The sequence below is a fragment of the Kogia breviceps genome, chromosome 1 (assembly GCF_026419965.1).
Source record: "Kogia breviceps isolate mKogBre1 chromosome 1, mKogBre1 haplotype 1, whole genome shotgun sequence".
In the NCBI taxonomy this organism is placed as follows: Eukaryota; Metazoa; Chordata; class Mammalia; order Artiodactyla; family Physeteridae; genus Kogia; species Kogia breviceps.
In genome coordinates this window covers 82153175-82174628 of record NC_081310.1, presented here as the reverse complement: position 1 = coordinate 82174628, position 21454 = coordinate 82153175, and the positions used below count along the sequence as shown (strand labels likewise).

General features: G+C 43.4%; 4 protein-coding genes across 4 annotated transcripts; 2 read left to right on the top strand and 2 right to left on the bottom strand.

Moving 5' to 3' along the window:
• Positions 1-2188: 2188 nt before the first annotated feature.
• On the bottom strand, positions 2189-12507 carry BOLA1 (bolA family member 1). The gene is made up of 3 exons (XM_059078044.2): positions 12347-12507; positions 3298-3501; positions 2189-2928 (listed from the first exon to the last, which is right to left on the bottom strand). Exon 3 carries the CDS (start codon positions 2923-2925, stop codon positions 2512-2514), a length of 414 nt encoding a protein of 137 aa, XP_058934027.1. The 5' UTR covers positions 2926-2928; positions 3298-3501; positions 12347-12507; the 3' UTR covers positions 2189-2511.
• A 1642-nt stretch (positions 12508-14149) lies between these two features.
• On the top strand, positions 14150-14624 carry LOC131764624 (histone H2A type 2-B). Its single transcript, XM_059078108.2, has one exon. It carries the CDS (start codon positions 14150-14152, stop codon positions 14540-14542), a length of 393 nt encoding a protein of 130 aa, XP_058934091.1. The 3' UTR covers positions 14543-14624.
• On the bottom strand, positions 14552-17674 carry LOC131764627 (histone H2A type 2-C). The gene has a single exon (XM_067035288.1). It carries the CDS (start codon positions 15091-15093, stop codon positions 14704-14706), a length of 390 nt encoding a protein of 129 aa, XP_066891389.1. The 5' UTR covers positions 15094-17674; the 3' UTR covers positions 14552-14703.
• Positions 14573-17684, top strand: H2BC21 (H2B clustered histone 21). Its single transcript, XM_059078147.2, has one exon. The coding sequence runs from the start codon at positions 15420-15422 to the stop codon at positions 15798-15800; it is 381 nt and encodes a 126-aa protein (XP_058934130.1). The 5' UTR covers positions 14573-15419; the 3' UTR covers positions 15801-17684.
• The last annotated feature ends 3770 nt before the right edge of the window (positions 17685-21454 follow it).

Genomic DNA, 21454 nt, shown 5'->3' with positions numbered 1-21454 from the left:
TCTCTATCCTGATCTTTCCACTTCTACAGATGGAGTGCCCCCTCAGTCTCCTAGATTTAAAAACTTGGGGTAATGTCCTACAACTCAATAGCAAAAAACCCAATAACCTAAGTAAAAAATGGTATAAGGACTTGAATAGCCATTTTTCCAAATAAGACATGACCAATAGGTATATGTAAAAAAATGCTCAATGTCACTAATCATCAGGGAAGTATAAATCAAAACCATAATGAGATACCACCTCATACCTCTCAGGATAGCTATTATATATATATATATAAAGTGTTGGCAAAGATGTGGAGAAAATGGAACCCCTGCACATTGTTGGTGGGAATGCAAAATGGTATAGCCACTCTGGAAAATATGGAAGTTCCTCAAAAAATTAAAAATAGAACTACCATATGATCCAGCAATCCCACTTCTGGGTATTTATCCAAAAGAACTGAAATCAGGATCTTGGAGAGGTATTAGCACTCTCATGTTCATTGCAGAATATCACAATGGCTAAGATGTGGAAACAACCTAAACGTCCATTGACGAATGGATAAAGAAAATATAGTATGTACATGACAATGGAATACTTGCCAGCCTTAAAAAGAAGGAAATTCTGCTATGATAAACCATGAGAACATTATGCTAAGTGAAATAAGCAAGCCACAGAAAGACAAATATGCATGATTCCACATTATCTAAAATAGTCAAATAGAATCAGAGTGGAATGTTGGTTACTAGGGGCTGGGGGAGAAGGGAATGGGGAGTTGCCAATCAACAGGCATAAAATTTCAGTTAAGCAAGATGATTAAGCTCTAGAGATCTGTTGTATGACATTGTACCTATAGTCAGTGATAATGTATTGATAGTACACTTAAAAAAATTGTTACGAGGACAGATCTCAAGAGTTTTTGCCATAATAAAATAATATTTACAAAAACATTTAAAAAATCTAAAAACTCCAAAAAAGAAAACAAATAAAAACTTGGAGTAATATTTCTTGAGAATAGAACCAACTTAACTCCAAATCCTTTTGTGTGTTTTTTAAAAATATAGATTCCAGATTCCATTCCTGACTTGTGGAATCAGAATCCTTTTTTGGAAGACAGTTGACCTAGAATCCACATTTTAAACAAGCTCCCGTGGAAATTTTTATCTGTGAAGAAATCTGAAAAGTACTGCCTGAGCTTTACCATTGACGCTCCTCTCACTCTAGTCCATTTCTGTTCTAATCAAGCCGTTTTCTGACTTTTAAAAAATGGTAGCTCTCAAATCAACTCCTTTCCATTTCAACAGCTGACCTCTAGGTCAGGGTTCTGCCTTCACCATTGGTTAATCTCTGTGCCTCCTATTTCCTATGCCAACCCACTTACACATCACTGCCAGACCAATCTGCCCCAAAATGCTCTTTGGCATCCTTTCCTCAACACCCTTCAATGCCTCCCTACTGCCCAACCAGATGCAGTCTAAACTCTTTAGCCAGAAATGGTTGATACATGTTAACCAAGCTTTCTCTTTACTAAGTTCCATCTCCACATTGAGATCATCAGAAAGTTGCTTATCTAGACATTATTTGAGCTTCCCTCAGAATTATGACAACATTTGGAAGGCTCATAAGAAAAAGGGCTATATAGGGCTTCCCTGGTGGCGCAGTGGTTGAGAGTCTGCCTGCCGATGCAGGGGACATGGGTTCGTGCCCCAGTCTGGGAGGATCCCACATGCCGCGGAGCGGCTGGGCCCGTGAGCCATGGCTGCTAAGCCTGCGCATCCGGCGCCTGTCCTCCACAACGGGAGAAAACAAACAAACAAAAATGACAGAAAAAGGGCTATGTAAAGTTTTCTCCCCCTTCTATACTCATTTCCCAGATTATAATCTTTTCACTGCTTTAGTGTTTTGGTGGTTTTTTTTAAGTCTTTTTTCCTCACAAACAAATGTAAATCCTTTTGAAAATGGACAGGTTGATAGAAAGCCAAACATTCCCCAAGTCTGTAACTGCTGTCTTGTCCAATAACTCTCTGCCCAGTCCAGCTTCTATGCCTTTGCTTGGGCTCTTCCCCCTGCCTGCAACAACTTTCCTTTCCTTCCTGGTTTAATGAAGCCCTTCCTGACTATGCTAGGCTTCAAGTATCTTTCTTCTCCCAAGAACATCTGTAGCACTGGTTCAACAGGCCTTTAACAACACAGCAATTCACCTCATATGATAATTTCTCTTTTAATGTACAGGATTACTTGCAACTCATAAGGTCTGGTGGTTCCTTAGTCACAATTTAACACGAAACAACTGGAAAGCTTTTCCTTATTAGTCCAGGGCAAAAGCAGTAGTGAGTGATTGTATGCTTTCCTTAGGTTGACCTTGATGTGAAATGAATTGCTGTCTCCAGAGAACCTGTATATGCCGGTTGAATGGGGCCCAAGTCCTCAACTCTTACAAATACCAGACTGTATTGAAGGGAAGAAGGCCCCAGTAGTTTATTCTCACCCAACCCGTTTGGATCCCGGTCCTCCCTCTGTCTCAGGGTTCAAGGAGTTCCTCGAGTTTTCTTGCTCCCGCCCAGGCAAGGGGGGCTCGTGTCCAGTTGAGGGTTCTCCCTCCACTGGGCGGGGGTCCGCGCTTGTATGGCCAGGGCGTGGACCGGCCCAGCCAGCTCTTCTGACAGCGCCGCGTGGACCAGCCGATGCCGTTGCAGGGGGCTCAGTCCCTCGAAGCGAGAGCTCACCACGGCCACGCGGAAATGGGTTTCACTGCCTGGTGGGACCGCGTGGCCGCCGCTCTCATTACGCAGCTCCAGGACCTCGGGGTTCAGCGCCTGCTCCAACTTTGTGCGAATGGCGGCCTCGACGGGACCGATGGCCCCTGATCTGGCGCTGCCCCGGGACACACAGACGCGGCCAGCCATGGAGAGCAGGCTTCCAACCAGCTGTCCACTCAGCATCAGCTACGGCAGGGACAAGGACGGGAGCAGTGAGGGTCAGGGCCTCGCTCTTGGTGAGAGACCAGTCTCTCAACCACCCCAGCCCCCGCCCCCCGGCCAACGTCCACACTGGGAGCCCGCCTAGACGCGACAGTGAGACGCGAGGCACCGCCTCTTTCCTCTGTGTGACGTAGGGGAATCTGGCCTCCAGCCGCGAGCAGCTGATGGGAGGCGGTGGGTTAGAGAGAGCCCACGCGCGAGGCACGTTCCTTACTAAGGGGATTCGCAAAGAATGAGCTGGAGGTTGCAAGAGTAGGTTATGTGCAACTCCGGGCTTTTGGTTGAGCCAATGTCCCTGTGTCCCCCCTGAACCCCAGGCTGGGCCCTTTCTACCTTGCACTCAGTCTTCGCTACCGCAGCTCACGCTCAGGGCCGAACTCCTGACGTTCCGGGAGAAACGCAGCCTTCGCGTACTGAGGCACGCTGGGAAATGGAGTCCTCGCTACGCGATAGACCGGGCCGGCACCACGTGGTGCCCTGAGGGTTCTCGGGAACTGTAGTCTCTACTTCTCCCGACTCGTGAGGTCGTGGGAGGCTCTGTACCCGAGTAATTGTAAAGAAAACGGGAACTTCTGTGCAATTGATATTGAGATTCGATTCATTTTATTGACAATACATCTTGTAAATCATCTAGCCCAACACCTTTATTTTACATACAAGAAAATGGAAGTCCATTTCATTTATTGAATACATAATTATTGTGCGCCAGACCAGTCCTGGAGGCTGGGGAGGTAAGACAGGCCCTGTACTCAGGCAGTTTACAGAACACTGGAGAAGATGGACTAGTGAGCGGACATTTGAAATACTGTGTGCTAAGGGCTGTGATGGGTCTAAGAGCACGATCTAAGGAGGCATGTCGTCCAGACTTGGGGGAGAAGAGAAAACTTAAGGAAACAGTTTACAAGAGGCACAAAAAAGCCCGTTCTCAGGCCCTCCTAGTGTGGTAGCTGCACGCACAAAGGCCAGGAAGAGAGAGAACTTTGGGGGAGTAGTTCCTTTGGGTGTAGTTAGATATGGTTGGAGCCCACGGGGCAGAGATGATGGTGATGGGAAGCTGAGTGAATGTATAGGCCTGTGGGGAGAAGGTCTCCTTAGGCAGTTTTGTTTTTATCCTAGGAGCAGTAGGAAGCTAGGGAAGGTTTTCAGTGGGGATGTAACAGGATGAGATTTTTCCAAGATGATATATAACTCGTCAATTCAACCAGTATTTTATTTTGTATCCTAATATTTTATAGATTTCTCCATATATGTATTTACCTAACTTTTTTTTTTTTTTTTTTTGTATGCGGGCCTCTCACTGTTGTGGCCTCTCCCGCTGCGGAGCACAGACTCCAGACACACAGGCTCAGCGGCCATGGCTTACGGGGCCCAGCCGCTCTGCGGCATGTGGGATACTCCCGGACCGGGGCACGAACCGTGTCCCCTGCATCGGCCGGTGGACTCTCAACCACTGCGCCACCAGGGAAGCCCTTCCCCAACTTTTAATTTTGAAAAATTTCAAATCTGCAGAAAAGTTGAACAGTGGAAAACAGCATCCTCTACCTTTCACTGTTTTTTACATTTATATATATTATATACTTATATACTTTTCTGTTTAAGTACTTTATGTATACCTGTATACTTTAAAAATGTATTTCTATACTTTTTTTGAAAATAAGTTGCAGATACCATGACATTTCACCCTTAGGTACTCCAGTATGTATCTCCTAAGAACAAGGATATTCTCTTACAAAACTACAATACCCTATCACACTCAAAAAATTTAACATAATGTCAATTGCAAGGTTAGTACAATGAGCACCCCATTTATTCTTCACCTATATTTATTGACATTTTACCAGATTTGCTTTTTAATCTCTCTTTGAATGTGTGTATATAATAAAAATATTGTTATCATTTTTGCTGAACCATTTGAGAGTTGCAATAATCTTTACATTTCATTGCTATATACTTCAGCGTGTATCTCCTAAGACAATAGACAGTACTATTATTAATATATAGTTGACATTCAATATATAGTTGACATTACTGACTTTATAATTTCTTATTTTTCGAAAGCCAATCAAGTATCATGCATTGCATTTAGCCATCTTAAAATTTTTATTTTGCAAAGATCCCTGGCTGCAGTGTGAACTGTAGAGGAGGTAACAGTGCAAGCAGGGAGACCAGTTGGGAGGTTAGTGTAGCAGTCTAGGTGAGGGATGATGATGACTTGGACCACGCTGGTGGTCATGCAGGTGGAGATGGAAAGAAATTGTGGCTATAAGATATACATTGGGAGGGTAAAACCCACAGGATGTGGTAATGGGCTAGTTATGGGAGGGGAAGTATGAAGGATAACTATCAGGTTTGTGCATCTGGATGGATGGCATTTGTTCCCTAAGATACAGAATATGGGAAGAAGCACAGGTTTGGAAGGGTGGGGAAGGGAAAGACTAGGTGCCCAGTTCTGTTTTGGACTTGAGTCTGAAGTGTCTTTATGATATCCAAGAAGAGATGTCATGTTGGATGTATGGTTCTATGTGTGTGTATTTTATTTTTAACTTTTTCTTAAGTGCTTTCAGAGTTATAGAAATACAAAAATAGTACAAATAATTCTTGTATACCCCTCACCCTGATACCCAGATTATCCAAATATTGACATGTTATCATGTTTGCTTTGTTTCTTTTTATGTATCTAACTACACATATGTAATTATTTTTCTGACTCATTTGAGAGTAAGTTTCAGAGATAAGTCCATTTACCTCTATCTACCTGTGATGGTTAATTTTATGTGTCAACTTGACTGGGCCACAGGGTGCCCATATATTTGGTCAAACATTATTCTGGATGTTTCTGTGAGGATGTTTTTGATGAGATTAACATTAAAATTGGTAGACTGAGTAAAGCAGATTGCCCTCCCTATTGTGGCTGGGTCTCATCCAATCAGTTGAAGGCCTGAATAGAACAAAAAGGCTAACCCTCCTGGAAAAAGAGAGTTCTTTCCTGCCTGACTGCCTTTGAACTGGGACATTGGCTTCTTTCCTGCCTTCAGACTTGAACTGAAACACTAGCTCTTTCTGGGTCTCCAGCCTGTTAGTCTTTGACTGGAACTACAGCATTGCTTCTCTTGGTTCTCAAGCCTTCAGACTTGGACTGGAATTACACCATCAGCTCTCCTGTGTTTCCAGCTTGCTGACTCACCGTGCAGATCTTGGGACTTGTCAGCCTCCATTGTCATGTGAGCCAATTCCTTATAATAAATCTCTCTTTCTTTCTCTCTCTCTCTCTCTCTCTCACTTGTTTGCTCTTGCCCTCTTCATATATATCCTATTGTTCTATTTCTCTGAAGAGGTCTGACTAATATATATTTGCTAATATGTGTTTAGTTTAAAAAAAAGATGTTTTCTCACATAACCACAATGTAATTGTCAAATTCTGGAAATTAACATTGATACAGTACTATAATCTATAGATCTTATGCAAAATTTGCCAATTGTCCCATAATGTCCTTTATATAAAATGAAAAAAAAATTCTGGGCGAGGATCCAATCTAGGATCACATGGTATATTCAGTTGTTATGTCTCTTTGGTCTCCATTAATCTGGAACAGTTCCTTAGTCTTTTTGTCTTTCACGACTTTGACATTTTTGAGGAGTACAGACCATTTATTTTGTTAAATATCCCTCAACTTGGGTTTGTCGAATGTTTCACTCTGATTCAGATTTAGGATATACATTTTTTGGCAGGAAAACTGCAGAAGTGATATTGAGTCCTCTCACTGAAGCATATAAGGGGGCATATAATTCAATTTGTCTCATTGTTTTTTTTTGTTTTTTTGTTTTTGTGGTACGTGGGCCTCTCACTGCTGTGGCCTCTCCCGTTGCGGAGCACAGGCTCCGGACGCACAGGCTCAGCAGCCGTGGCTCATGGGCCCAGCCGCTCCGTGGCATGTGGGATCTTCCCGGACTGGGGCACGAACCCGTGTCCACTGCATCGGCAGGCGGATTCTCAACCACTGCGCCACCAGGGAAGCCCTCATTGTTAATGATAATTCTGATTAATTGATTAAGGTGGTATCTCTCAGGTTTCTCAATTGTAAAATTTTTCTTTTTCCCTTTGTAGTTGTAGGAGATACTTTGAGTCTATGTACTTTTTTGTTTTTCATTAAGTTTTGTCTACTAGTTTTACCGTCTGAGAAGCGCATGTGAAGCAAGAGTCATTGAAGATGAAATGAGATCGTGGGCGGGGGGAAGGCGGGGAAGTGGGTGGGGAGTGAAATCACATGGGAAAAAGAATAAAGTGAGAAAAGAATCAGATTTTCTATTAGAAGATCACGCTGGTTAGTGTATGAGGAATGTATTAAGGGAATGGAAAGAATGGAAGCAGGGAGAAGAGGAGAAAAGCCTTTGGCAGTAGTCTGGTGAAAGATAATCTGAGTGAAGGCAGGAGAGAGGCTAGAGAGAAGTAAATCAACTGGAGTGCTGTTAAAGCGATGGAATCTCTAAGAGGGTCTTGTTTTTGGTGACGGCCTTGTAATTTGCTAATCCAGTGACAGGGGTGGGGAATGGTGGGAGGCTGTGGTCAGAGAAGGCCTTGCTGTGGAGGGGACATTTAAACAGAGATTTGAATGACTAGAGAAAACCAATCATGAGGAAAGAGAGATCTGGCCAGAGGCAATGTATTCACTGCATGTGTTATGCCAGGCTCACTGTTGGCATACTTGGGTGTTAGGTAAAATGTACCGGATGGATAGTGATCTAGTATGTGAATAGAGAGGGCCGACATTATTATTCCTGTTGCAAAAATAAATGAAAGCTATGTAAGTTGCAAGCTCCCTAGGGCAAGTTTAGTGTCTTTGTTTCTAACAAAAACAGTCATGACAATATTTGCTATTTAGTGAAGGTTTGTCATGGACAGATTAAGTCTTCGAGGCTTTAAGCACTGAGACATTATGGTGGCCGCCTCATGTGTAATTAAAGAAAACAAAATGAAAACTAATAAACACTAATCTGTAATGTGAAGAGTAAGATGCCCAACGAAGTATTCATCTTTTTCCTATGATGATTACTTCAGTATTTGTTCATTAAAAATTAATTTGTCCCTACTGATGTATAATTTACACGTAAGAAATGCACACTTTTTAAGCGTACAGCTTAATTTTACATGGGAATACACCATATCAAGATACAGAAAATTTCTAGCACCTTGGAAGGCTCCCAGGGAAGTCAATACCACCCTGCCACAGTTAATCATTATTCTAACCTCTAGCACCATAGATTAGTTTTGCCTGTTTTTGAACTTCTTATAAATAAAATCACATAGTATGAATACATTTTTGTTTGTCTTTTGCTCAACATTGTCTGTGAGATTCATCCGTGTGTGTGGCAGTAATTTGTTCGTTTTCATTGTGTGGTATTGCAGTATATGAATATACTACATCCTTGTACGTGCTTTTTGTTGGATGTAAACATTCTTTTCTGTTTGGTGTATATCCAGGCAGGAGTGGTCATAGGATAAACTCAATGTTTATTTCTGAAATGGCAAATTCGTTCAAATTTTTGAGATGCCCCTGCTTTGTTGGTGACAGGTACTATGTTAAATGTTTTACATTTATGAACTCTTTTAATTCTTGCAACAAGTCCATGAAGCAGCTACTGTTATTACTCTCGCTTTACCATTGAGGAAGCAGAGACCCTTAGAGGTTAGGTAAGTAATTTACCTATGGTAACAGATCTGGTAAACAAACCCAGAGAGTCAGGCTGCAGAATTTGAGCTCTTAACCATTAAGCTATTCTGCCTCCTAATCCAGCATTTGGGTGTCTCAGGTTCCATCTCTGTACTAGGTTCTTTATATTTAATTCTCATTTATTCTAACAACTCTATTATGGTAGGGTATATGATTTTTTATTTAATTGATGAGCTTCTGTTGTATTTTCTGTCACTCTGGCTACCACAGTCTACTGTTGATAGCTAGCTAGCATTTGGAGAGTGGTTTGTTGACTAAGGAGAAATATTTTAGAGAAGAAGATGCTAATTCTCTAAGAGTATAGTTTTATTTGTTTATGCAAAAAACATTTAATTACCCTACTAAGAGCCAGGTAGAAGGAATAAAGGACTCCTGATTTAAAGGTGAAGAAGTCATGGTCTCTCCCTTGAAGTGGTCACAGAAAGGAAGTGAGACCAAGGTCAAAACACACGGCAGAGTGTTTAAATGCTATCAGCAGGATATGAACAAAGAGATGTGGGTACACTGAGGCTGTGTGTGTGACAGTAGGGAAGCTTCATGAAAGAGGAGGTGATATCTGGGTGGAAACTGGAAGGATGAGGAGGATTTTGCAGGTCCAGAGGAGGCTGAAAGCATTCTAGCCAAGGGCAACGTTATGTGCAATGGCAGGGAGCTGTGGAAAGGCCTTGCTCATCTTATGAATGATGTGCAGCTCAGTACGGAGGGGGCTAGGGGTGGAGTTGAGGAAAGGTGGAAGAAAAGGGGAAGGGAGAGAAGTATGGTTGGAATGATAGAATGGACCCAGAATGCCTTAAATGTTTGATTAACTAGATTGCCTGGTTAGGAACTCAGTTGCTTTTGGTTAAAATTCCCAGAGGTTTTAAAGGAGATAAGATCCAGCCTGTTTCTGATGGTGTATGACTTTTACAAATGGCCTGCTCTGTTATATATTTTAATAGTTCTGGTAAGAATGCTGGGAAGGGAGGTCTGAGGAGCAATAGATAGTAACTGAGCCTGATAAAATTTGTAGGATATTGGCCTATCTGGACTTATCTAATAAGGTTTTATAGCTAGATGGAATTTAAAGTATTAAGTCTAATTCCATCCCTCTCTCATGCTCTCTCACTCTCACTCTCTAACTCTCCTGCTCTCCAGCTCTCCCTCTCTCTGTAACAGAGGGAGGAAGCGAGGCTGGGTAAGTTAAGTGACTTCATGAAACCCATAATCTAGGTAGTGAAGTAGTGTGCTTGGAGGGATGAAGAGCACAGTCTTTGAGTCAGGCAGACCTTGGTTCTAATCATGTCTTTGTAAGTGGCTGTGTGACCTTCAGCAAATGCTTAAACACCTCTGAGTCTTGGTTTCCTTATCTGTGAAACAATTACAGTCATCCTTCTGTGTCCATGGGTTCTGAATCTGAGGATTCAACCAACCGTAGATGGAAAATATTCTAAAAAAAAATCTGGAAAGTCCCCAAAGAGCAAAACTTGAATTTGCCCTGCCCTAGCAACTATTACATAGTTTTACATTGTATTTACAACTATTTACATAACATTTACATTGTATTAGGTATTAAAAGTAATCTAGAGATACTTCATCTGGGAGGATGTGCTTAGTTTATATGCAAATACTACACCATTTTATATTAGGGACTTGAACATCCTTGGATTTTTGTATCCACTGGGGGTCCTGGTACTGAGGTATGACTGTATATCTACTTCATAGGTAGCCCCTAACATAGGGCTTATCTCATAATAGGGTTTAATATAATCTCTTTTCCCTTTATCCTTCCTAACAGCACAGGATCACTGTGATAGAAATAAAAAAGAGATCAGGAGGTCAGCCGGTCCCTCAAGCAGGGCCTCAAAGGGTACCAGAGTTGTCGTGGGGTCCCTACTACTGTATTTTGTTCTGTGCTCTGTAGGGCTGAAAAGTTGACACTACTAGAACTTCCAGAGCTGAATCGCTTCTTGGGGAGAGAGTTACACTAATAAAATATACAAGAAATTGATGAATAGGTCAGAATGCAAATTAATTAACTTTTAGTGATAGATATATCTTCCCATACTGGTTCTCCCCTTCTCAGTTTCATATTTTTATCCTAAAGTAGAATAACTGGAAAGTTGTTAATTTAGAGCAGAACCTGAGCTAAGAGGGTTGGATAGTCTTCAGAAACATTTCACCCAGACTATAAGAACAAGCTGATGCTTTCACCAGGGAACCTTCTAAAATAGCCTAAACCTTTGTGTCTAGCAGACACATACTCTTAGGGTTAGAGAAGCACAACACAGTCCTACTGTAATTGCCCCATTTAGATGGTATGTGGACCATATCTTTCTATAAACATGTGCATCTTCTGAAATACTATAATCAGTTTGGCTAGAATTATCTTCAGTTGCATCCTACTATTGAGGAAACACTCCCATTACTTTTGACTGTACTTGGGTGTTTCACAAATCTATACCAGCATCTTACCAGGGGTGAGCTCTACAGATAGCTGATGTTAACTAATTTTAACTTACAGAGTTCACCAGATTTCCTCCATTTTCTAGAGGCATCTCATTACAGACCTCTTTGTACTAGTCTCAATAATCTGTATACCCACTGCCTGATAGGTACCATGTACTCAATAAATGTCAGTTGAACAAAGGTGGGGATAAAAGAGGAACACTAGAAAAGAGCTCAAGAAGAAAAATTTAAGTCTATTATTTTCTCTATAGCATTCTACCTCCTGTCTTTGATAGGGACATAGTGAAGGGACAAAGTAGGTAATTAAATAGTTAATCCCACTAGGGGATTGTAAGTAAAGAAAAAGGTATGGGAGACCACTCTAAGTTAATGATCACTCAATCAAGCAGGCCTGCGTAGCAACAAAACTATGCAACAGAAGCATGAGACATGCCCCAAAACAATAAAACAATGGTGGCATGAGACCCACATCCTGCCCAGTGAGCTCAGTAAGCTGATTCCAAGGGCATGCTTCTCTGCACACACTAAAAACAAAAAATATAAGGGTGACATTATACTGAAACCTGAGATGATTTACCATTTTTAGTAAATGAGCGCCTTTTTGCTCATTTCCATTGCACCATGACAGTCCCGACTTGACCAAGTACCTCCCTCCCTCCGCGCCCCCCACGTGGAGGAGGAGCTGATGCTGGAAGTTTGACGTCTACTCAAGAATGAGGAAGAAGGTGGTCTTTCCCCCCTCCCCACTTTTCCTTTGATTATAAAACTGTAGTCCACTAAGTTCTTGGAGCATGGCACCCTCTCACCCAGCCGCTTGGGAAGTCTCACAAGTGTCCTAGTCTAATAAATCACTTATCTGTCGCTTTGCCTCTCGCTGAATTCTTTATGCACTGAGACAGAACTGAAGCTTCTCGGAGTCCCCAGACGCATTTCAGCGGTTTCAGCTTTATGGGATATTCAGGAAAGGGTGAAAATGGGATGGGTATGTAGAACTCCCAGGGATGGGAAGCTGAGGAGAAAGAAAGGGAACTTTCAGGAAAAATTTCTATGGAAGGTAGGTGGAGGATTACACAAAGGAGTCTCTAGGGGCTGTTGCTTAAGTCGAAGAGAGGCAAACAAGAGGATCATGGAGGAAAAGGCTGAAGTTAAAGAAGTAACACTGGATATGCTATTGAGATGCAGGGAACAGTGGATTCTGGCTTAGGTACCTGGAAGATTGTTGGTGCTGTTAGACCTGAACGGTCTCCGAGGGATCCCAGCTCGCCCAAGAACCGCCAAGAGTCGAGAGTCGCTGCAACACGCAAGAGGTTTATTAGGAGCCGGTGCACCGGGGTTCCTTGGTCCTCACGCAGGAGGCCGAAGAGGAACCCCCCCCCCCCCAAGCGGAATCACATACATTTTATAGCTTTCATTTTTCATTATGCAAAGTGTGGATATATCAAGGGTTTTTTTTCTCATTGGTTTGTTTGTTCCGGACCGGAGTGGGGACTTGGCTCTAGTTCCTTGATTGGTTGGCTCTCGGATGCCTACTTTACATTTACCGGAGTGGGGTCTTGGCTCTAGTTCCTTGATTGGTTGGCTCTCGGATGCCTACTTTACATTTACCGGAGTGGGGTCTTGGCTCTAGTTCCTTGATTGGTTAGCTGTCGGATGCCTACTTTACATTTTCGTGTTTTTGTGGTGGGGGGGTTGAGTCACATGAGTTATGGTTGGCTAGGGCGACCTTTAAACTCTGGCTTAATCATTCTTATCACCCGCCATACTTGTTTGCTCGGAACGGTTTCTGCCCAGGGGGGACATTCCAGTATCTTATTGCCAGCCGAAAAAAAGCTCAAAGCTCAAAAGTATCGATAGGGAAGTAGGGGTGTAAGTATAGTTAAGGCCCTACAGTGCCATTCAGGTAAAAGAGAGCAAAGAGAGGAGGGTGGGGTGTGTGTGTGTTTGGATGAGTTTGCTTTTGGATAGGTCGAGTTATTGGGACAAACAGGTTGAAGTATCCAGTCAGCAGTTACGTATATGGGTCTGAGCTTCTGAAACAAATTCCGGTGTTAGTTGAAAGCATGGAGTTGGGTAAGACTCTTCGGCAAGAGTGAAGAATGGAGGAGTGTCGGGGCGGGGCAAGTAGGGAGGCAGACCCCAGCTGGACCCCGGGATTTAAAGACACGCAGAGGAATTTGGTGTTGCCAGAGTTGAGGGGTGGGGGTGGGGAGAAGTAAAATTAAATAAATAGGTTAAAAAAAGGGGGGGCAAAGGAACAGAAGCAGGATGAGGAAAGACGAAGGGCGACATTTTGAAAGCCAAGGGAAAGCCGCCTTCAGGTTCAAGGCGGTTTTGGACGCCGCCGGGAGGTAAAGAGGAAGATGATTAATTCTATGCTAGCCCTCGCTCAAACTGGAGTCCGAGGAGCTGAGGCGGGTGACATGGGGCTAAGCCACACCGCAGGAAACGAGTAAATTGAAAGGGGGAGGCCTTAGTAGTAGTATATTCTTCAAGGAAGTTTAGCTTTGACGAGCCAGAAAGGGAGGGACGTGGAGGGTAATTTAGGGCTCAAGGGGGTAATCAGCTTTAGAATTCGGTACCCTTGAGTGGGTGTAACTCTGCATCTGCCGGAGGCTCTCCGCAGTCCTTTTGGGTCCTTCTTGGAATTCCCTTTGGTGAAAAAAACCCTACCACTCTTAAGCTGGAAAAAAATTGCCACTCAATAAAAAACAAAACAGCGTGTTGTTTGAAAGCCTTCGCTTTAAAAATCCTGGCATGCAAATAAGGGGCTTTAATGTGGCTCACAGCGATTGGTAGGTACTTACCAAGGCCGTCATTTCCTCGTAGTACAAGATGCAAACGAAGAGTCTGCTTTCCGCTTTCCTATTGGCTGTTCGATTGGACTCAGCTTTTAGCCAATCAAACCACTTCGCTTCACCCCTCCCGGTAGCTCTTATAAATTACACCAAATTGGTTATCCTTGCCACATCCTTCTCTTTGAAAAAGAAGCCGTAACTGCATTTTTAGTCGTAATGTCAGGACGCGGAAAGCAGGGAGGCAAAGCTCGGGCCAAGGCCAAGTCGCGCTCATCCCGCGCTGGCCTTCAGTTCCCCGTGGGGCGAGTGCACCGCCTGCTGCGCAAAGGCAACTACGCCGAGCGAGTGGGGGCCGGCGCGCCAGTGTACCTGGCGGCCGTGCTGGAGTACCTGACAGCGGAAATCCTGGAGCTGGCCGGCAATGCGGCCCGAGACAATAAGAAGACACGCATCATCCCTCGCCATTTGCAACTAGCCGTGAGAAATGATGAGGAGCTCAACAAGTTACTCGGGGGTGTCACAATTGCCCAGGGCGGCGTCTTGCCCAATATCCAGGCAGTCTTGTTGCCCAAGAAAACGGAGAGTCACAAGCCTGGCAAGAATAAGTAATTAGGAAGCTTGACACCAACCCCGCTCACCCCAAAGGCTCTTTTAAGAGCCACCAAAGTGTCGAATGAAGGGCTGATCACGAAACAGCGCATTAGCTCTTTTTTTGAAAACTTGGGTGGCTCTAAAAAGAGCCTTTGGTCTTTGGTTTACTTTGTCTGGATTTATTTGCTTTTAGCTTTGTGGCTTTCGGTTTTCTTTGGTAATAGAACGGCCTGGATGTTGGGCAAAACGCCGCCCTGGGCGATGGTGACTTTGCCCAACAGCTTGTTCAGCTCCTCATCATTACGAATGGCCAGCTGCAGGTGACGAGGAATGATGCGCGTCTTCTTGTTATCTCGGGCCGCGTTGCCCGCCAGCTCCAGGATTTCGGCGGTCAGGTACTCGAGGACTGCCGCCATATACACAGGCGCGCCGGCCCCCACCCGCTCGGCGTAGTTGCCTTTGCGCAGCAGGCGGTGCACTCGCCCCACGGGGAACTGCAGACCTGCGCGGGACGAGCGCGACTTGGCCTTAGCGCGGGCCTTGCCTCCTTGCTTTCCCCGGCCAGACATAACTGAAAATAACGCTACAAGGCCTCGAGCTCAGCTTTTCGCAACAAACAGGATTGAAAGATCAGCAATTGGAAAGCCTTTATAAGCTTTCCTAGGGGTGGGGTCAGGAACGAATTTTTCATTGGTCCTAAATTGGCTCCAGAAATGGCCAATAAGGTCAAGAGTCGGTGTTGTTACGTAGCTATTACTGATAACGCAAGGTCTCTACATGGCCCAATGGAAACGTAAGACTTTTGGAGCCTTAATTTGCATACGGTGGTTATAAAAGAATCAGGCCCGCCCATTCTCATGCTACTTTTCTTTGCTAACGGGTGTTGTATTCTACAATGCCTGAGCCGGCAAAATCCGCTCCCGCGCCCAAGAAGGGCTCGAAAAAAGCTGTCACCAAAGCTCAGAAGAAGGACGGCAAAAAGCGCAAGCGGAGTCGCAAGGAGAGCTATTCCATCTACGTGTACAAAGTGCTGAAACAGGTGCACCCGGACACAGGCATCTCGTCCAAGGCCATGGGCATCATGAACTCGTTCGTCAACGACATCTTCGAACGCATCGCGGGCGAAGCGTCGCGCCTGGCGCATTACAACAAGCGCTCCACCATCACGTCCCGAGAGATCCAGACGGCAGTGCGCCTGCTGCTGCCCGGCGAGCTGGCCAAGCACGCCGTGTCTGAGGGCACCAAGGCGGTCACCAAGTACACCAGCTCCAAGTGAGTTCCTGCCGGGCCGCGGCGCTCGCACAAGTCGCCGGGCCGCTTGACTTTCCAAAGGCTCTTTTCAGAGCCACCCATCTAATCACCAGAAAAGAGCTTTGTTCACTTGTTTTCCCTCAGTCTCTTCTCACAAAGTAAGTTGCAGTAGTTGGATAAAAGTAATAGCAAATGGCACACGTAGCTTTTTAGGCCCTTTTGACTTGAGGTTCCTGGCGCGTGACTGGCTTTGCTTTTCAGTCTAGGCTGAGTCTTAACCCCTCACTGTGCTGCTTAGTTTTCTTATGAGTCAGTTCTAAATTAGGATGCTGAGACTCTGCTCGTTCGCACCCTCTACTCGTAGATTGTGTCTTGGTGGCTCTGTTGGGTACGTTTCATCGGTGTTTTAAAACCAAGTGAGTGATTTCGGCCATCCTCATTTAAGAAAGGACCCCAGGACATAAGTAAGCCCAGGTCCTGCGAGCACTGCATCACAGCCCTGAAGAATTCTCCCGAGAGTTTGGCAGCTGCTTTGGTGCCCAGTCATCAGTTATGCCCTGCGACGCGACCTCCTGTGGATACCAGTAGTTCGGGATATTTAGGACGGAACCCGCTCTGCCTGGTCTCAGCCTTTCCCTGATTGGACGACATGAATATTCAAAATCTCGCGCCGCTCCAGAATTCATAGAAACTGGTTTCCACCGCTCACTTTGGTGCTTTGAAATCCCTGTTATTTTTTGGTTTGTGGATCATTTTTGCATTTAATTCTCTTGGAATGTTTCGGCCTCAAGTAACTGTAAGGCACTAGTTAGTCATTTTAGTCTGGGCTCAAACGACACCTCTCAGAAACCTTCTCAAAACATCCACTCAGGAGTTTGCGCCTCTCCTTTCTGCCTGTCCTGGGCCCTCACTCTATTTTATCTTCCTTCTAGCAGCGGTCAGAAATTGTCTTGTTCGTTTATATTCTTGTTTACGGTCTTTCTCCTCAAGCCCTTAAAAGAAACTTTGCTGGTCTGGTATGCCTCTATATCGTCAGTGCCAACCAGTACTGGGCACACAGTGGACACTTCAATACTTATTGAGTTAATACTTGTTGAATTAATTTTTCTGTCCTACTCCTTTTTTTAATCGCTTCCATGAATGGATGGGTGCGGTTCATTTTCATTAGATGCATGTGAAGACGTGATGAAAATGGAAATGTTTTTGGAGCTCCTTTCACAAGTCTGTCCGTGGTCAGCTCAGGGAAACAGCTGGGAGGAGGACTTTGTTAAGATTTTTTTCTTTTCTTTTCTTTCTTTTTTTTTTTTTTTTTTGCGTTAAGGGGGAGGTGGCAGTTTTGTCCCTCCTTTATGCTTCTCAGTTTGGCCTAATCTCTTGGATTTTCATTAAATTCAGAACATTGGTCACTGGAAATCCTTTTCCCTTCTCTATTTATGACATCCTCCTTCCATCCTGATCCTTTGTTCCTCACGGAGATGAGCTTTTAATTTATGTTCACCATCTCATTTGCTTTACAGGAGACCCTATACAATAGACAAGATTAATATCCCTTTAAAAACGAGATTGAGAGAAGCAAAGTGATTGGTCCACTGGTCATGCAGCTAACCTTGTCCATCTTTGTATCCTCAGATGCGAGGACAATTGTATTTTAGTTTTACTTCATGTAATTATAGTATGTTGAATCTTTCTGTCCAAGCCTTGATTTTGCTGATAAAGACACTGATGGTCGGATGAGTTATTCAACTCTGCTTTTGGATAAGGGGTCCTGGAGTTAATTGCAGGGGTTTCATGAATCCAAATGGACTCCAGACATTATCAGAGACTGAATAAATCTTATGTTTCTTACATGTGTGTTTTCAGATGTGTGTAGATGTTATTGTTATTAATAAAGTTACCAGTTAATTTAAAAGCTTGGCTGGATTATTGTATCTGCAAAATAGTTTTTAACTAAATGAAACGAACAGATACAACCACTACTGGGTCTGTGGAAAAGCTGAGTGCCTCTGACTCGGAAGATGAATATTTATAAACCATCAACCAAACTTCTACTCCAGAAGTGCACTGGGGCTGAAATAGCCTGTTATGAGGACACTGTTAATGCTCAGTAATTGAAAAATACATGAACACAAAACCAAACAAAAATCACCACAAACAAGAAGCACTATAAACAAGATAGAAGAAATAAAGTCCTTAAGAAAGTTTAGATAACACCAGCAGAGTACTTACTGTATGCCAGACGATGTTCTAGGTCCTTTACACATATTGACTCACTTAATCCTCACAAGAACCTTATGAAATAGTTACCATTATTATGTCCCATTTTACAGATGAGGAAACTGAGGCACAGAAAGGCTTCTTCTCTGAAACTCTCCAGAGAATAAACTCTTAGTTCAATGTTTAACAGACTTGAGAAAGTAAGATCCCCTCTCTGAAAACCTGGATTTGGGGGGAAATATTTATGCTTTAAAATTAAAATAAAAAGAAATACCACCTGCTTTATTTTCAGCATGCACCCTGGATATAAGTCTATGGTGGTGGTGGTGGTGGCTGAAAGTCTTAGGTGGGGTGCTCTCATTCTCCATTCCAGAGACCATAGTTCAGCTCAGTTTAATTTGTTCCCATAGTTGTAGGGCTCACCAGCTGAAATATTTTTACTAATGTGAGAGAGCTTTGGTTACTGACCGTGGGCTCCTCCTGGGCATGGTGTTTACTAGGAAGGAAGTTACAGAGTGAGAAAGGGGAAGGAGGTTTTAGAGTTTGGTATTTTAACTCTGGAAGGGGGGTGATTAGTGATGGTGAGATTTATCCTCCTAAAGAACCTCTTTGATCTTTCTCCTTCTCAAACATCTGTATACATTTGCTTAAGTTGGAGTTAATAACAATACTTGTTATAATAATAATTGCTTCTACTTCTTGAGCACATAAATATTTACCTTGTCCTCTACTAAGTGGTTTACAAGCATTGCCTCATTTAATCTTCACAGCCACCACTTAAGACGGGTTCCATCCTTATTTTATAGGTAAAGGAGATTGAATTTCAGAAAAGTTAAATAACTTGTCCAGGATTGTTTAGGAAGTAAATGGTGGAACTACAACCCAATGCACACTTTTAAAAAGCTTGATATTCAAGGCCCTCCATAATCTGCCTCATCCTTCTTCCACAGCTGTATCTCCTACTGCTATACAGGATTTCTGCTCTAGTTAACATGGTCTAGTCACCTTCCCCTATACCCGTTTGCTCTTTCTCAGGGCTAGACTGGACTGCCCCTTCTTTCTGGCTTGGCCAGAGCTTTCTTTCAAGCCAAGGCCATAATCTTCCACCTCAAATGACACCTCTCAACTAATTTCTCTACCACCCTCATCTCTTCTTTGAACAAACAAACAAAAACAAAAAAACTTTACTGAGGTATAATTGGCATACAATAAACTGTACATGTTTAAAATATACTTTAAGTTTAGACATACATATATATCTATGAGAACATGAGTACAATCAAAATAATGGACATATCCATCCACCACCCCCCATAAAAGGGTTTCCTAGTGTCCCTTTATAATTCTTCCCCCCTGCTCCCTTTACCAACGTCCTCCTTTGGCCCTATCCCTGCCCTCAAGCAACCACTGGTTCGCTTTATGTCATTATAGGTAGTTTGTATCATACAATGTATCATTTGTATCTGGCTTCTTTCACTCAGCATAATTGTTTTGAGATTCATATATATTTAGGTGCATGTATCAGTAGTTCATTCCTTTTTATTGCTGAGTAGTACATCATTGTATAGCCACAATTGGTAATTCAGTTACTTGTTGATCGATAGTTGTGTTGTTTCCAGTCCTTCCTCCAGTTTTTTTTCTTTTTTTGGGCTGCGCCCACATGGCATGAGGGATTTTAGTTCCCCGACCAGACCAGGGATTGAACCCGCACCCCCTGCAGTGGAAGCGTGGAGTCTTAACCACTGGACTGCCAGGGAAGTCCCCTTCCTCCACTTTTTAATGCACTCCAACTTTGTGTCATGTTGGTTCCACAGATGAGCACAGTAAACTTTCTGCCTTAAATTGGGAAGGAACTCAGATGGTGGATGAGCCATATACACAAATACTTATTCTACTCAAGTGGGAGAAAGTATTAGGGTTTCACTCTTGTTCTCTGAGGCTCAGAGCGCCTCTAATCCATTTTATGTCCTGTGGCCAGAGTAGTCGTCTAAAGCACAGACGGTGGCCTACCTCACTGACTCAGTTTGGCCTTCAAAAGAAAAACATGAGAGTAAAAAATGTAAAACTATCAGCGGTTCTTATACCATATTCGGTCTCACAGCATGGTCTGGGGAGCTCTGCTCCTTTAAAAGGGAGGCTAACATAGCTCACAATGTGGCTAATCAGTGGTTGTGGCACAGGGAGGAAGCCTGAGGGGCAGCTCTGTTCAGGTTTCAGACACTGACCCTTAACCGGAAGATTGTCCCCGTGGCTCGGGAGGCTAGGTTCAATCATTCATTTAATATGGGTGATTGAAAATCTGTATCTGCTAATTTAATAAATAATTATTAAGTATCTATTAATATTATTAAGTTCTGTAAGAAAGGCTCTCTAGGACCACTCCTCTGACTCCTGAGCATTGTTAGATATGATATAATTAAGTCATTCTTTCATTCAGTGATTTATTGAGTATCTGTTAGATAGCAGGCAATCAGGTTTAAGGTTAAACGGAACAGAGTGGCTTCTGCCTTCCTGGACTTTTAGTGGCTAGAAGAGAAGATAGATATTATACAAGTGACTATAATAAAATGTGACACATGTTAAGATGGGAGAAGTACAGATACAGAGAGTGTAATGGAGGGAGGCCTAACTTAACACCGATGGGGCTAAGGAAGGCTTCTCTGAAGAAGGACTTGAAGGAGAGTGAAAGACAGCAAGCTCAGGGAGATAGGAGGAACTGCAAGAAATTTAGTATGGGTAGTATTTAGAGGGTGAGGAGGTAGGCAGGTAGAGCCAGACCTTGAGGGATTGGCCCAGACATATGGAAACGGACTTTAAAGAACCCGATTAGCTTCTGGGCCAGTGTGACTGTGGAAACATCTGTACCCGTTCAAACAACCTCTGCTGCAGATGACACCTTGACCCTCGAAAGAGTGTCCATTCATTTCAGTGGCTTCCCTTAAAGTGGAAATGGCTTCATCAGGCCATCCAGGCTGATGCCAGACACCGTCATGCTCTGAGGGGACCATGAGTTTCTGAGGGGGACTGTGAGATTCATAATTGGCTACATGCAAAGGTTTGCCAATACCCAGAACTGGTTGGGCTAGAGAAATGAGGTATTCTCATACACTAGTAGTGAGAGAAGAATTTGGGGCAAACTTTTTAGTGGGTAATTTCACAGTAAGTATCAAAATTCTCTTCTCATATACGAATACAAAACAAAAACCCCTAGCAAATCACTCTAAGATATTCGTGCAGGGATTGTAAATAGCAGCTTTAAAAAAAACGTATTTTTAATTCTTGATAATTGAGAAATTAAAACATATACACAAACAGATGCCAATGTACCCCTTATCCAACTTCAACAATTATCAACTCAAGGTCAATTATCAGCTCAAACCAATTATCAACTCAATGCCATCCGTCCTGTGTCTTTTTTTTTTTTTTTTTTTGCGTTACGCAGGCCTTTCACTGTTGTGGCTTCTC

What these genes read in the sequence shown, in the direction of transcription:
- H2BC21 (XM_059078147.2), top strand. Translation starts at nt 15,420, where the DNA reads ATGCCTGAGCCGGCAAAATCCGCTCCCGCGCCCAAGAAGGGCTCGAAA.
- BOLA1 (XM_059078044.2), bottom strand. Translation starts at nt 2,925, where the DNA reads ATGCTGAGTGGACAGCTGGTTGGAAGCCTGCTCTCCATGGCTGGCCGC.
- LOC131764624 (XM_059078108.2), top strand. Translation starts at nt 14,150, where the DNA reads ATGTCAGGACGCGGAAAGCAGGGAGGCAAAGCTCGGGCCAAGGCCAAG.
- LOC131764627 (XM_067035288.1), bottom strand. Translation starts at nt 15,093, where the DNA reads ATGTCTGGCCGGGGAAAGCAAGGAGGCAAGGCCCGCGCTAAGGCCAAG.